The sequence below is a fragment of the Sinohyriopsis cumingii genome, chromosome 5 (genome assembly GCF_028554795.1).
Source record: "Sinohyriopsis cumingii isolate HCF-2022 chromosome 5, ASM2855479v2, whole genome shotgun sequence".
Taxonomy (NCBI): Eukaryota; Metazoa; Mollusca; class Bivalvia; order Unionida; family Unionidae; genus Sinohyriopsis; species Sinohyriopsis cumingii.
The window spans coordinates 36,924,184-36,941,729 of NC_142965.1; the positions used below are offsets into that span (position 1 = coordinate 36,924,184).

The 17,546-nt window shown below is 33.5% G+C and overlaps 1 protein-coding gene across 1 annotated transcript in view; it reads right to left on the reverse strand.

Annotated features, from left to right (window-relative positions):
* LOC149798946 (propionyl-CoA carboxylase beta chain, mitochondrial-like) overlaps positions 1-17,546 on the reverse strand; it is a 111,138-nt gene that overhangs the window by 78,645 nt on the left and 14,947 nt on the right. Inside the window, exons 4-7 of the mRNA XM_089957870.1 lie at positions 13,782-13,838; positions 7,490-7,603; positions 2,869-2,929; positions 583-632 (exon numbers count right to left, since the gene is read on the reverse strand). Of these exons, the coding sequence (XP_089813996.1) occupies positions 583-632; positions 2,869-2,929; positions 7,490-7,603; positions 13,782-13,838 (282 nt within the window). The remainder of the gene's footprint in view (positions 1-582; positions 633-2,868; positions 2,930-7,489; positions 7,604-13,781; positions 13,839-17,546) is intronic.

Below are 17,546 nucleotides of genomic sequence, written 5' to 3' on the forward strand. Positions count from 1 at the left end.
AGGGGTGCGAATATGTAATAGAAAGTGTAGGGATTTGTGTGCCTGTGTGTGTGATTTGGATTTTTAATGTAGCTTTAACAATTTTTTTAGTCATACTGCTATGATGTCTGCAGTGTGGCAGTTTATAGTGATGTCTAGCACTGGGGCATCCTGCCGCAGACATGTAGCATGATGTCCCACCCAGTCACAACATCCTGACACCAGGCTGACCAGTCCTAACACTAACCTCTTAATGCTGAGCACCAAGCGAGGCAGCTGTTAGTACCATTTTTATAACTCTCTGGTATGACTTGGCTGGGGATCGAGCCCATGACCTCCTGCATCCAAGGCGGATGCTCTAACCACTAGGCCACCAGAGCGGTCTGTAGAGATTTAACACAAGCTCAAGTTTGCAAGTTTGCAGGCAAATGAAGGTGTTATGCTGGGAAGGAGGAAGTCATTCAAGCATGCCAATGTGTGACTGGTTGATGCTGGAGAGAAACGAGTTTAAAATGTTTTTATGCAGTTTATTTCCAAATTAAATTCCCATAAATACTATCCATGTCAGCATATTTTCATTTACGGTTTTTAAAAAAAACTCACCTTCACCATAAAAATGAAATCTGTCAGGGCAGGAGAATACACAGCACCACCTTGGAAGAAAAAAGTAAAATGCCATAAACAATGAGTTGAGTTTAGTAGTGTAACAACATAGGGTTTTGTGAAACCCAAATGACAAAATCTACACAGTTAATTGTTGTTTCTGTACCGAAATGATAAATTATAACAGCCTATCATGAATATACTAAACATTTTATGCTGTTTCCCAAAAAACTATTTTCTAGTACAAAATGCTGTGCTGCAACCCCCCCCCCCTCCCCAACCAAACCCACCCTCAGGCAAAGCTTGGTTTGTGTCTACAAATTCTGACCTTTTGAGTGGAATTTCCCAATCCAACAGCAATGCATATATTGGATTCTATTATTCTTTCATTCCTATATACATGTGCAGGTGGGATTAGTAGAATTTCATATGCACCACAGTAGGATAGGATAATTACACATGAGGCTTTCGTGTCTGACACAAAATTTTTATTGAGTGAAATTCTACTATCCTACAGTGAAACATAATGAAGGAAACTTTTTCTCAAACTTATGAACAAAAAATGACGGTCAAAGTAAAAATGGCATATTGTGAATGCTGATGCAACTTTCACACACCAAAATATCCATTGTGAATTTCCTTACCTTAAGACAGAGTGTAAAAAGGTAGGTTTACCCTTATAAGATTAGCTGAGACAGACAAAAACAATAAAGAAATAGTCATTGATTCAACTTTGATGTAGAATTGATTTATCCCTGTAACATAGCAATGTGAGAAACACCTATCTCAAGTGCATTCCTTAACATTCTTGACGACATCATTATGGTTATAGTATCATTAACATCAACAATGTTTCTAGAAGTTTTAGTACTAACGGAAGAAATACTGTCAATCTTTAAACAGGAATCCTTGTCTACCAATTAACTGCACTGCATGAATCTTGAGCTAATGGCAGGAAATGACTCTTAACAATAGAATATTATATAGCAATGGGATATTTTAACATATACATACAATGCAAAAAAGTAGATCACTGTGACCTACTTTGTTCTGGGTCAGTTCAGAACTTTCTGAGGATGACCCTAACCAAGCAAGAAAAATGTACCATACAAAATGTTCAAAAAATGTACCATACCAATAGCTTGAGTTAATCTAAAAAAGCCTAAGAGATGAAAGCCATCTAAACAATCCACTTTTTAAGTTTTGCCTGCACCCTGCCACTTCCATTCCCCATTACCAACCCCCTGGTTGCATTTAGGATTCAAAACTCTTTCCCCATCTACCCACCCTTCTGAAACTACCAAATGTGATCACCTATTATATATGATGTGACCTTTGACCCTCCTTTCCTCCCAAGGTGCTGCATCCAGACTCTAAAGTCTTTCTTGTCATCTACTTATCATCCTACAACAGCCTACCAAATATAATTACTCTCCCTATATTGGTATAGGCAGAGCTCTGCTAAAAAGAAAACAGTGACCAGTAACTGGAGGAACACACTGATACACATGATCTACCACAATATATACAACCCCCAACCCTAGCCCCCCATATAAATATAACAAATACGGTTAACCTGCATGAAAAATGGGACACAACTAATACTCCCATAGCAGGTTTCTAATAAGACAAACAAGTCTCACCAAGCCGAGTAATAATATAATGCATAAAATATGAACTGTTCCAATAAAAAAGAACTCTTATCCTAGGGTTAACCTGCAAACAGCAATATCCTTCGTGAAAGAATTATCATAAAGTATTTGGAATCATTTTCCCCTGCTATGATGTAGAATTATGCCAGGAATACCTAGGGATGCCATGAAAATGCCTAAAGTTACCATCAATGGCAGAAAAAAAGATTTAATACTGTCTAAACCTGACTTCAAATGATACTGAGTACAAGATAAGTACCTCCATAAGTCCTAAAGATAAACTACAAATGATAAAAGCTAGATGGAGTCAGCAATACTATTGTACCAAAATCTCAGGAATGAAACAAATGGTGCAGAGGTATAATTTTAATAAACTTGAACATAACATCTTAGCATTCTTTGGAACAGAGTTTCATCCAGGTTCATGAGTCAAAGTTGTGTGGAACCATTTTTCTTCTTTAACTGATCTATGGCCTTTTCATCCTCAAAATCAGACTTTGTTTTCTTTTTTACCCCAAGGATAAGCCATCAACAAAGTCCAGATCTGATCTGTCTGAGTTTATTTTGAGACAGATTTAACAATGTATGGGGAATGGCATGGCATGATACAGTGATGTAAAGATAGTCTATTTACCAGCACAGGGTCCCATGACAAGAGATATCTGTGGAATTACTCCAGAAGCATTCACATTCCTCTGAAAAACAAAACATCTGAAAAATATTATTTGAATTTATAAATATTTAAATGCTTTAGAACTTAAATTTTAATTTACTTGTTTAAAAAACATGTTTTATATAGCTGGAACATCATAAAATAAAATTTGAGTGAATGGGAGTTTTTATACTGTATGCTAGCAATGCCTGCCTTTATGTTATCATTGGAATTGCACAGTACTGATGAACCTAATTTAATTAAAGTGGTTTGTACTATTTTCTAAAAACTACTTTAAAAAGAGTCTAAATATGCTTTTTCATACCCATTACTGACTGTTTATATTTTCTTTGCCTGTTTTGTCTGCCTTGGATGTGGGAGGTCATGGGTTTGAACCCTGGACGAGTCCTACCAAATTCCTATAAAAATGGTATTAGCAGCGGCCTCGCTTGGTGATTAGCATTAGGAGGTTAGTGTTAGGACTTAGTGGCTGGTGTCAAGATAATGTGACTGAGCGAGACATGATGTTAATTGTCTGTGACATGATACTCCTGAGCTAGACATAACAAAAAACTGCCACACTCCACACATAGTTGCGATATGACTAAAATTGTTAAAGCCATGTAAAAAATCTTAATACACACAAACACACACTTTTTGCCTCTTTTAATCCTCATCAAAAAATGATTAAGCCTACCACATATAATGATTTACAAGTCAGTTCCAAATGCAAACTGCACAGTCCCAGATCTGCCATTGCATAATGAGCTGGAAGACCAAGGTCCAAGCAGTTTGTTCAGAATATCCAGTAGAACAAACCATCCAGACCCTGACTGTATGGGTGAAAGTTGTAAAAACACCCACAATACTAAAAGTAGGCCTAGGGTCAACGGGGTCATCTTGACCCCCCCCCAGCCTTTTTGGGTCCAGGGGGAAAAAAGGTGAAATTTTGAAACTATATTTTTGGATGAAAATTGTAAGTGAACAATCCAAAATTCTAATTTTTTAAAGTTGATGCAAACATCCATTGAAACATTAACACATAAATTTCTCATCGTAATTTGGAGAAAAAAAATGTGCTTCCATCATCTCAACACATAACTGATCTGATGTTAAACAAGATAATTGCTACTAATAAAATTCTAGCAGATAAACATCTATTTCAGAAAGGCTCAAACAATAACAAAAAGCATAAAAAAGGAAACGTACCCACAATGGACAACTAAAACTATATGATCAGAAATTCTTTATTTTTGTTAAGTAACTTAAATATTGATAAAGTTATAATGTCTTGTGTTTAATTTTTTATTCAGTACAAATCTCTTGGGATCAAACTGGTTATTTCTTTCTTTCTTGTCAAAGTGACTATACATCCAGAGTGTTCTCACCAAGAAAGTAAGTCAGGATATATAATTGTATAAAGCTGCTGAAATGCACAACACATTTTCCACCATACTGGACCAGCAGTTGGGAGAAGTAGTCGGTTATGCTTTGAAGTTTCAACTCAAAAGAATGTGGTTTTCTTTTAACCATTTATAAAATTTGTAACTGTAATGAAATGGAGAGAAAAAATGCAGAAATTGCAACTGACCTGACTGATGAATACCAAGAAAATGCAATTATTTTTTTTAAATATGGAGTGGAGAATGAATTCATGATTCAGCAGAACACATCAGAGGAGCCTTCAGTGAGCTGAATACTGCATTAAAACTTCCTTTTTCTCACTCCACAGTAAATCATAAGTTTCAAAATTAGTATCCCTAAGCATTTTTTCTTACAAAACTCTTTCCAACTACTTTAACCTCCTACTCCACCATAAACCCTCCAAACTCAACAGATTTGCACAATTTGGAAGATATACCTGTAGGGCCATTCAGAAGATAGAACTTCCATCAAAAGATGGAGAACTTTCCTCCATGTGATTGGCTGACACATAATGTAATGGAAGATCAGGGTCCACGTTTTTTTTACAGTAGGATCCAACTTTTTAGGCACATATATACAGGATATCTGCTACTATACAGATTTGTTTTTATTCCTATACAGCTCAATAGGCACCATCTGCCTTTTACGAACATAATATGTCTAGTGCAGAGTCTCAGCAAATTCAAGTTTCCTTCAGTTACAAGTATGTTTAAATACCGATGTGATTTTATCACTTCAAATTTGTTTCCTTTTTAACAAACTACTTGATAACATATATGCACATGAGGAATTGTAGTTTTGACAACATATTGTTAAACATTCTGCCAATATATTAAAAGAATGAAATTATACTATTAAGAAAAAAATCCAAATGGATAATTGTCTTGATTTGTGTTAGGAATTTTCTAGGACCACCAAAGACCAAGTAGAATTTTTAAGTGGTGCATTCTCTTTTAGTCTCAAAACCTCTGTCAGATTTTAATGTATGTCAGGCATGGAAATATATGGTTATGACCAGCTCAGGACATCTAAATGTTAGCTTTGAGCAATTAAACTTGTAAAATCGTAAGCCCAACTTAATAACCAGATTCTGATTACATGTAGTTTTTGAGCAATGTTCACTCTGATGCAAGGTTAATAAAAGCAGGCTATTAACTGTTTTTTTCACTCACTAAGGCTGAGAATAATTATGCCAGGAGTCTTGGTAATTAAACCTGTGATAATCCTCAGAATGTCATTGCTTGATAAAGTATAGGTAGCTAGGGCCAATTTTACTGATCCAAGTGCAATGACCTTATGACTTGTTCTCATTTTTGAATCAACAAAGCATAATATATCTTCATTAGTAAGAATTTTCCACTACAAACAATAAAACTTGATTTTCTAGTCCTGTTTGGGTGAACAACACCAAAGTTAAAAACATGAACAAGCAATACTGACCGCTTGGATGCTCAAGATAAATGTTATGCTATTTAAATGTAACTAAGCATGTCATATGCTTTTTAAGTGTAACTAAGCATGTTATATGCTTTTTAAGTGTAACTAAGCATGTCATGCTTTTTAAGTGTAACTAAGCATGTTATATGCTATTTAAATGTAACTAAGCATGTCATGCTTTTTAAGTGTAACTAAGCATGTCATGCTATGTATATGTAACTAAGCATGTCATGCTTTTTAAGTGAAACTAAGCATGTCATATGCTTTTTAAGTGTAACTAAGCATGTCATGCTTTTTAAGTGTAACTAAGCATGTCATATGCTTTTTAAGTGTAACTAAGCATGTCATATGCTTTTAAGTGTAACTAAGCATGTTATATGCTATTTAAATGTAACTAAGCATGTCATTCTTTTTAAGTGTAACTAAGCATGTCATGCTTTTTAAGTGTAACTAAGCATGTCATATGCTTTTTAAGTGTAACTAAGCATGTTATATGCTATTTAAATGTAACTAAGCATGTTATATGCTTTTTAAGTGTAACTAAGCATGTCATATGCTTTTTAAGTGTAACTAATCATGTTATATGCTATTTAAATGTAACTAAGCAAGTTATATGCATTTTAAGTGTAACTAAGCATGTCATATGCTTTTTAAGTGTAACTAAGCATGTTATATGCTATTTAAATGTAACTAAGCATGTTATATGCTTTTTAAGTGTAACTAAGCATATCATATGCTTTTTAAGTGTAACTAGCATGTTATATGCTATTTAAATGTAACTAAGCATGTTATATGCTTTTTAAGTGTAACTAAGCATGTTATATGCTATTTAAATGTAACTAAGCATGTTATATGTTTTTTAAGTGTAACTAAGCATGTCATGCTTTTTAAGTGTAACTAAGCATGTCATATGCTATTTAAATGTAACTAAGCATCTTATATGTTTTTTAAGTGTAACTAAGCATCTTCTATGCTTTTTAAGTGTAACTAAGCATGTCACGCTTTTTAAGTGTAACTAAGCATGATTTATAAAAATAGATGACTTAGGTGGGATATGGGCAAAGTCAAAGTTAAATCTGTATTCTACCAAGAAACTAAATGAGATAAAATGGAGCTAAAACTATCAAGCCTCATTTGGCTGTGTTAACAGTTAAGTGTTTTGCTGTCAAGTTGATTTAGAATTGTAGCTGTTCAATGTTTTATACTGGCTGAAGGTCAGACAAACATTATACCGTCTATGTCCTGTTAATAAAGTTCCAACGTTCAGGAAGGATTAAAATTTTTATAAATTAATTCATACTGACCATAAGACTGTACCTTAAATAAACTTCAATGGCATGCAGTGTTTCATTTCTGCTACAGGTACTAAGTGATACATTTTCTTCACTTCAATAAGCATTTACTGACCTCTTAGCTAATTGCTTATCAACTGGATTTTGAATTCCGTAAATATCTATTTGGGAGTTTCAAACTGTTTGGTTGACATTTAAAATAGTTGTTAACATCTCTTGATCAAGATGTATTTTATTCTCTTCATGAAAAGTTGCACGGCTGTTTTCTATTGTTGGGCAACCACACTTTCTAGTCTGGTTACTCTGTGGGAAACCAATCTGAAAGAAACGTTTCTGTTTCTGCATATGTATACTAATGAACCATAGTAAATCATAGTACATTGCTGTTATTCTCTCTCCACAAGTCTTGTACTTACTAAGTGCATGCTTTGCACGGTAAAAATATTCACCTGAAAGATGTATGCATAACCAGCAAGTGACTCCACTCCTTCTTGAATTCTGGCACCACCTGAATCATTTATGCCAATCACAGGTGCTCCTACTAGCATGGCCTGGTCCATTATCTACAGAAGAGAGACAAAGACATAATTAAACAGGAAAAAAAAAATGCTGAATAGTGCACTGCCATGCCAGTTTCGTAATCATCCTTTAAAAATAAATAGGATATATATATATATATATATATATATATATATATATATATATATATATATATATATATATATATATATATATATATCAAATAGCACCATCTTAAACACAGATTCCAGGAAATGATACCTGCATTTTTAGGGAAATAGGTGAGTCTAGTTGAGCAGAGGAAGGGTGTAGGTGATAATGGTGATATAGTAAATTGAAAATAACACAACTATAACGAAGGACACAGTTAGAAGATTAAACATATGTATAGAATAAAGATGGTTGTTGTTGTTGTTGTTGTGGAGTTTAATGCCATTTTTCTGCACAAGATAGGCTATACATGGCGGCCAGTATTAATGGTGGAGGAAGAACCCAGGAAAACCCTAGAAAGAACCACCGACCCACAAGAAGCTACTGGTAAGTTTTCTCACATACCCACATAGGCTGAACCCGCAACTCGAACCCACACAGATAGAGGTGAGATGGCAGTGATCCGTAATGGTGAGCGCTTTAGACCACTCAGCCACACAGGTCCTGACAATAAACATGGTTGTTTTGCTGTATATTTTAGTTCATTCGTATAAAGAATATGAACATTATTTCTAAATATTTGTCATTGCTCCAGAGAAATGTGGTGCATTAGAACATTTGGATAACAATGTGATGATCTCTGCATTAAAGCAGACATGATATACGAGAAGGAAGTAATTATGAGATCAAAAGCTTCCAATGAAAATGGGTGGAGCTCAATCTGTCAGAAACTGTCGCATTTGAGAAGAGTTGTTTGTCTGGGATTTTGGGAATCCATGTTAAGCATCCATTCTGATGGAACAGCAATTAAAAGATGATGTGAAAATTCCTTGAGCCGTAAGTCCAAGACTATAAATTTGTGGAATCCAGTCGATTTGAAAATGCCTGCCAGAAACAACATGTACCTCTAGATTATTACCTAATGGACACATATATACCTCTTTACCAATATCAGCAAGTCATAAAATACAGAGGAAGAATAAAAAAGAACATTAACAATCTTTTCTACCAAATAAATGTAGAGGTTATAAGTTATTTTTGTATACATTTTCTATAATCATTATTACAATCTGCTTGTCCACCCTAGAAACCCAGTATTACTAGGAAATCTTTAAATGACAGCCAGCCTAGTTCACACATCAATAATTACTGGTGAGGCCTTGCATGAAGAGTATGCAGAATGAAGTCCACACATCGAATTCCTAAATGTATTCACATTTACAATATACAGTTAACCTGATGAGGGTAATATACAATGCATAGTTAGTCAATGAAAGTTTACCACTGAATAACATTATTCCTACTTCTAACCGCCCTTGGTCAAAAAAGCCCAGCTGAGAAGAGTCACACGTACATAGGTCTAACATGCTTGATTCAATATGATCACAAACATAAATACTTATATCATATTAGTTAAGGCATAAAATACAGGTCACTATGATCTTGTTTTTGGTTGCAAGGGCATTGTAGTAACAAATATGCATTCAATGATCAGGTTTCATGACTGAACGTAAACAACACCCAAGAAATGAACTTTTAGCAAAGTTTGAACAAAGTGGTTTAGCAGGTCATATAAACTTTTTTTGACAAAAAGGAAGTAGAACTTAACAAGATGTACTTAATCACCAAGTTTCATCACTGTTGATAGCACAGTATGCATAAAGCACACCAAACCTTCACGTGGTGAGTTAAATAAAAAAGTTAACCAGAGCCAGTAGAACTGAAATACAGGTCACAATGAGATGCGCATCATCATCCATTTCACAATTAAAGCATGAACAATCCTGAGAAATAAACATCAAACACAAAATTTTAACAAGTCAATGAAGCATAAAATATGGCTGATACTGATCTACTTAAATGAGAAAGCAATGTTTATCAAGATGAGTCCCCATGTTCCATGATTTTATAAATGACAGTATGCACAGAGAATGCCAAAAATCTATGTAGTCATTTGGTCACAGTAACCTATTTTTATGATGAGGCTGTAGTACCTGTCAATATACACCTTCTCACCATGATTCACCTTTCATGATTCTAGGTATATTAATATTATACAGTAGATAAAACACTAATCTGGTCATGAGCTAAATGCACAAAAATAAAAATGTTTTACATTAGGTCACAATGACATTTTGTTGTAAAGGTGGTGCTAATAGGGGTGCCTATGCTGATGATTCTGGCATAAACAGTACTTAAGACTGAAACCATGGTAGTGAAGCATGAAATATGAGTCACAGTGACTACTCCTGTGATGACGGTATAATATTCTATAAAGTATATTCACTTATGAGTAATAGTATGTATACAGGGTGCTAAAAAAAGAAACTATCTGGCTTGGAGTTAAACCTTCAAAACTAAACATAAGCCAGTAAAATGTTAGATCTAGGTGACAGTTACATTCTAACAGAGATGCATACAATCATCCAGTTTGAAACCTTGAGAAATAAACTAAGCACATTACTGAATCAAAGACAGTGAAGTGTCAAATATAGATCACAGTTACATACTTCTGCAAGGAGAGGTAGCACACATCAAGATGCATCTCCTCACCAATTTTAATGGCTATGTTTAACAGTATACCTGTATACCAAGAGGGTGAAAAAAAACCCTAAATGGTCATAAATTGAAAGCAAATACTTAACCTAAGCCAATAAAACGTGAAATGTAGATGACAGTGACCTTCCTTCATGCTAAGAGTATGGTACTAAAAGAGATACATACAACTATATAATCTAATGATCCTGTCATGAACAGAACTTGAGAAATAAATGTAAACTACAAAATGAAATTAAAGTTTGATATATTATAAGCAGGGGTCACGCTAGGCTTCAATGTCAGAGAAAAGTGACTTTTCCTTTTGGACACAATAGGGTGAAGTGAGAGCTGATAAAGGAGAAGTCTGTACAAAGCAAGAAACACAAAAAAGTATGTGTCTGCTTATGTGCTTTTTCATTCTCTTATTTGAATTATGCCCTCTAGTTCCCAATATGCATATCTCATTTTAAGCAATACTTTATTTTCATGTAGTAAAATTTCCAAGTTGAATTTAAATTATAAACACATTTGGTATGTGCATAAAAATTACCATATTCATTTGTAGTTTATTTTGGCCATATGACTCTAAAAGAGCACAGTATAAACTATATATCGTAATGAATTTTATTAGATAGGACCTACTAGATCACAGTATTGTAATCGCAAGTTAGTGAAATTTTTTAATTCAACTACCTGTAATTAAGAATTTGTTCTTAACTTTCTGAAAGTTCACTATAAAATTGCAGTTGAAAAGATTTCTAAACATGTCTGAAACAACCCTTGCACCATGTACATGACAGCAAATGCACACATCTTCGTATCATACTATTCATCCTAATTTCTTTGTTGCCGATAAAACATAAGCATAACTATTCATAGACAACACACAAAAGCGTTAAGTCGATATATGAATGAATAAAACTCTTCTTTCCAACAAAATCGAGACAGCCAAATTGTGAGTGCATCTATTTTTAGAAAGAGGCTTTTTCTTAATGTAACCAGCCGCATACTAGCTTTGTTACCACAGCCCACTGATTGGATTGCAAATTTAAGGTTTTATTATTTGGCTACGTACTTGAGGTAATGGTAGGCATTGGTTAAATAGTAATTGCTTTGCTGCTTTTTTATATTTTTAAAAAAATGAATGAAACCAGAAAACAACTATGACCTTGAGTTTCTCAAACTCCACTAGCATTGTCCCATAAGTTTTTAACTTACACATTTGCATTTAAGGCTAAATCTTCAATAAGATAAAATTTAGACTTTTCTTTCTATGATCAGTATATTTTCCTTTATATATCTGCCAAATGGTTTAGGAGAACAGACAATCTAATAAAGTGGTACTTCCCAGACACAGCAATGTCTGCCATTATTTCTCCATGACAGGTTCACTTACAGTTTCAAACTGGTTTTATGAAGAAAATAATGCATGCATATAGTTAAAATACTCAGATCTCCAAATCTATTTTTAAAACACAAACTGCTATTTACACACTAATGTTTAAGTTGCAAAATGCATGTTTGTATGTTTTTATCATCAAAGAATAACTTGCAGAAATCAGGCAGTGAAAGTTGATATCTTACTCAGAGGAGACCATATCAATGCTTACAATTTACCTACATGTACAGAACTATATAATACTAAATTTATTATGCTACATGATGTGTTGCTTGAAATATCAGCACTGATTCTTAAATAGGTCGCATGAAAAGATAGAGAAGTGTCATTCCTTGTACTGTGTGTGTGTGTGATATGGATTTTTAACGTAGTTTTAACAATTTTTCAGTCACATTGCTATGATGTCTGCAGTTTGGCAGCTTATAGTGATGTCTAGCACTGAGGCATCATGTCACAGACATGTAGCATGATGTCTGACCCAGTCAGTCCTAACACTAACCTCTTAATGCTGAGCCCCAAGTGAGGAAGCTGTCAGTACCATTTCTGTAAGTCTTTGGTATGACTCGGCCAGGGATCGAACCCACAACCACCCGTATCCGAGGCAGATGCTCTAACCACTAGGCCACCAGAGTGGTCCTCCCTTGTACTATTATATAGTACATTTATGATTTTTAGTAAATTGTAAGCAACAATTTGAGCATCTGTAATCTTACTCAGGAAAGGTTTAATGGTCAATTAACTATCAAAACACATGCCTGTGAGTGTGCAAGAGTTTGTTTGTCGGTGCAGTTGATATCACCACCACCCTGATGGCCTGATGCATGGTTTCATTTCACCTTGAGCTATAACACAACACTGGAACTACCTGGCTAAGGCAAGATAGCATCTCAAAAACTATGGTCACTCAATGTACCTCAAAAAACTCTCAGGGCTAAGTCATTTTTGCTTAACTAACAGATCAAGGCAAAGTTTACATTTTTTAGGGACTTAGTCACCCATTTCACCTAGTAATGTGACCCCTGGTTATAAGGGTTTGTACCCATCAAGATGCATCCCCTCAATAGGTTACAGATTCCAGGTATGATGGTACTTTTACAATATGCGAAAACTAAAGCAGAGCTAAACACAAGACTTAACCTAAAATGTAGAACTCATGTACATATTTGTACAAATTAAGCTTGTTCAGTCCCCTCCCCATGGGGTTGGTGCTATTAAACTCATTCAGATCTGTTCTGTAGGACCTAGGGAGTAAGGATGTTGACATTCAGTTAAGGTGTACATGCGCTATAATCTGTGTGGATGTCAGTGATGGGGAGGTACAATTGCTTACTGCTAGAGGTGAGCTAATAATGGAACCAAATTCAGTTAAGTATAAAATATATGTCACAGCAGCATACTTTTGTGATGTAGGTGTAGTGCTTATCAAGATGTATCCCCCTCACCAAATTCCATCATTCTAGGTGTAACACTATGTAAAAAGGGGGCAAAAACCGGTCATGAGCTAAATGCAAAAACTTAACCTGTAAAATGTGAGATGCAAGCCACAGTGGCCTTCTTTTATAATATAAAAGTGTTGTACTTATAATAATACATAATGCTCTGATGAACTAAATCAACAAAGCCTGAGAAATAACCTTAAAAACTGAACTCAAAAGATGGCTCAGTGACCTACTTTTGTGAAGGTATAGTACTCATCAAGATCATCCCACCACCAAGTTTAATGTTTCCAGGCATAACAATATGTAGGTAGGACACAAACAAACCCATCTAAATATAGGACCAATGAAATTAAAGGTTGTGATGATGTGTGCCTGTACACATATATATGCTTAAGCTGATGTTGGCAGTGCGGTGGGTGAAGTTCAAAAGATCCCTTAAATTTAGTCAAGGCAAAATAAAAAGCATGTGGATTACAGGTGCAAGTTCTTATATTATCAATTAATTAATAAGAACAGGATGAGTAAATAGTATTAAAAAGAACTCCATGTTAGAAAAAGAGGTCTTTGAGAAAATTCATTCCAGTTAGGGTCTCACAAAACTACTTTCCAGGAATATGTAATTCCAAACCATTATAAAATAGCACAGGAAGTGAACAAATAAATTCTAAGTTACAAACATGTAATATCTAAATTTACCTTGCATATCTTCTTAGCATGAGCACCTGACAAACTTCCACCAAATACAGTGAAATCCTGAAAAGAACATTCACATACTTTAGATACATTGTATGGACAGAAATTGACAAAATGTGATCTTAGTTTTTTTTTATTAAACATGCATGTCTTTTTACAGTAATGTAATAACCCAAACTAGCTTTGATTTTATCTTGCTCTTATATATTACACATTTGCATAAATTACTCATTTATTCCATTCTTTTATTCCATTATATCACCTCTCAATGATAATCATATTGTACATAACAGAAATGCATGCATTTGTATAAATGTGTGTAAAAAAAGGTTCATTTCACACGATTTTAGCAAGCATGAAATCTGGCATGATTTAGTTATGCCTTATAAGGACTCTTCCATTTAAACATACATGGTACCAAAGGAAGGCAGTTTTTAAAAAATATATGCCAGGGTACTTTGATTTCACAGTTTAAATTAAAATGATAAGAAAATTCTAAATTGCATCTATGGGTGAGTACCCCATTTTAAAAATGCCTTCCCTGGGTCCCATGTATGTTTTACTGGAACAGACCTAAATTTGTATGACCTACAGTATACTGAAAGTGGTTATTTTGCTGCAGAGCAGGAACCTGCCAAAAAAATGATATAAACTTGCAGAAAAATGTGAGAGGAAAGTCATTTTTAATGTCATGATTTTCATGTAGTTTTGTACATTACCAAGTACCCCAAGAATAAAATTTGATTTACTTTTAAGTAATGCTAACATTTATTTGCATCTTTATGTCATTTAAATCATATGTTAGTGTGACATAACACTTCCCACATCAGACGACAATTACACCAAGTAATGCATGCTAAATATTCTTCAGAAATTACTACAAGTAAATCATAAATTTCAGTTTCTGCTATATTAGTCAATGATCGTTATAGTCCATTAATCTGTTCATGTTTTAATGCAAAATATTATGTTAATGATGTTAACTAAAATATATTTATTCAGTCTCTTAAGGAATAATACAATTATACCCCATGATGTAAACTTTAATATATCTATGCAGTGACTTAAGGCATAATAAAATTATACCCCATGATGTTAACTATAATATATCTATGCAGTGACTTAAGGAACAATAAAATTATACTCCATGATGTTAACTTTAATATATCTATGCAGTGACTTAAGGAACAATAAAATTATACCCCATGACGTTAACTATAATTATCTATACAGTGACTTAAGGAATAATAAAATTATACCCCATGACGTTAACTATAATATTCTATGCAGTGACTTAAGGAACAATAAAATTATACCCCATGATGTTAACTTTAATATATCTATGCAGTGACTTAAGGAATAATAAAATTATACCCCATGATGTTAACTATAATATTCTATGCAGTAACTTAAAGAATAATACAATTATACCCAATGATGTTAACTATAATATATCTATGCAGTGATCTAAGGAATAATAAAATTATACCCCATGATGTGAACTATAATATTCTATGCAGTGACTTAAGGAATAATACAATTATACCCCATGATGTTAACTATAATATATCTATGCAGTGATCTAAGGAATAATAAAATTATACACCATGATGTTAACTATAATACATCTATGCAGTGACTTAAGGTATAATAAAATTATACCCCATGATGCTAACTATAATATATCTATGCAGTGGCTTAAGGAATAATACAATTATACCCCATGATGTTAACTATAATATTCTATGCAGTGACTTAAGGAATAATAAAATTATACCCCAAGATGTTAACTATAATATATCTATGCAGTGACTTAAGGAATAATAAAATTATACCCCATGACGTTAACTATAATATTCTATGCAGTGACTTAAGGAATAATAAAATTATACCCCATGATGTTAACTATAATATATCTACGCAGTGACTTAAGGAATAATACAATTATACCCCATGATGTTAACTATAATATTCTATGCAGTGACTTAAAGAATAATAAAATTATACCCCATGATGTTAACTATAATATATCTATGCAGTGATCTAAGGAATAATAAAATTATACACCATGATGCTAACTATAATATATCTTTGCAGTGATCTAAGGAATAATACAATTATACCCCATGATGTTAATTATAATATATCTATGCAGTGACTTAAGGAATAATACAATTATACCCCATGATGTTAGCCATGATATATCTATGCAGTGACTTAAGGAATAATAAAATTATACTCCATCATGTTAACTCTAATATTCTATGCAGTGACTTAAGGAATAATAAAATCATACCCCATGATGTTAACTTTAATATATCTATGCAGTGACTTAAGAAATAATAAAATTATACCCCATGATGTTAGCCATGATATATCTATGCAGTGACTTAAGGAATAATACAATTATACCCCATGATGTTAGCCATGATATATCTATGCAGTGACTTAAGGAATAATAAAATTATACTCCATCATGTTAACTATAATATAACTATGCAGAACTTAAGGAATAATAAAATTATACCCCATGAAGTTAACTATAATTATCTATGCAGTGGCTTAAGGATTAGTAAAATCTTACCCTATACACATAAAAACTTTCAAAATTTTTTTTGTGAAATTTTCATAATACATTGGTTTTTATTTTCAAAGCCAAGTTATTCATTTTTCAGTAGCTGAGAATGATATAAATTCTGGTTTCATATTATTTGTAAATATTCTTTTTTTCTAACTCAAATATTTGGATCAAGATTCTCAAGTCAACCTGCCCTGATTTGTTTTGTTTGTGGGCTATGTTCTAGTATTTTCTGTTTAGTTTTATCAGCATCACCATGACATGCCTTATTTGAAAATAACTTAACCCTTAAAGTGCTATATTGTTTTGCAGTACAAGATCCCTCATTGCTGTATTGTTTGATAAAAAGAAGAAAACTGCATAGTTTTTAAATTGTATGTATTTCAATAAATATACACAATAGATACACAAACCCTATATGAAAAATGATGGCGGATGTCTAAACTTTAAGATGAGCATCAAGGCACATGACTGTATAAGTTTAACATATTTGCATGTACAGGTGCAAATACAGGTAAAATGACAAGTTTTGATTGCATTTCATCTGTATTTTTTCTGTTTTTTAATGGAAAAGTTCAAATATATCTAAGAAATATTATATTCTTTAGTAGTTCAACCATGTACATGTACATGTTATGTCTGTCACAATGTTATATCTAAATTGTGAATTGTGAAAATCACAGGTAAAGAAAGAGTAACAGTTTTGTAAACATCTACTCCATGAATGTCAATGGTAAGTTTAGACCCCCAGAATCAGTAATAAATGTTCATGAAAATTTTTCACTTGTTATTTATTCTAATATATTTGCATTATCTCATGTCCACTTGTGAGCTTACAGTCACCTATTGTGTTTATTACCTGTTCAGGTGTTATTCTAACTCATCTGAACTACTATATTCACTTTGTTTGTAATTTAGACGTGTGTGGAATAACCTGAAACAATCAGTACATAAAGTGCCACTTGGCATGTCTCACATTTAAAAGATGTTTGCTTTCTTCTGAATCCCTCACGGTCCTTTTTTGTCTTATTACAAACAACACAATCGCATGCAGGGTGTGCATGTTTAGCTCCAGGTGTAGCTGGAATAAATTCAGGGAAATGTCTCCCAAAGAGGCATTTGGGTTGCTCACCAGCAAATTTTTGTCCTCTCCTAGTAGGTTCAGACACATCTCCTGCTTCCTGACCCAA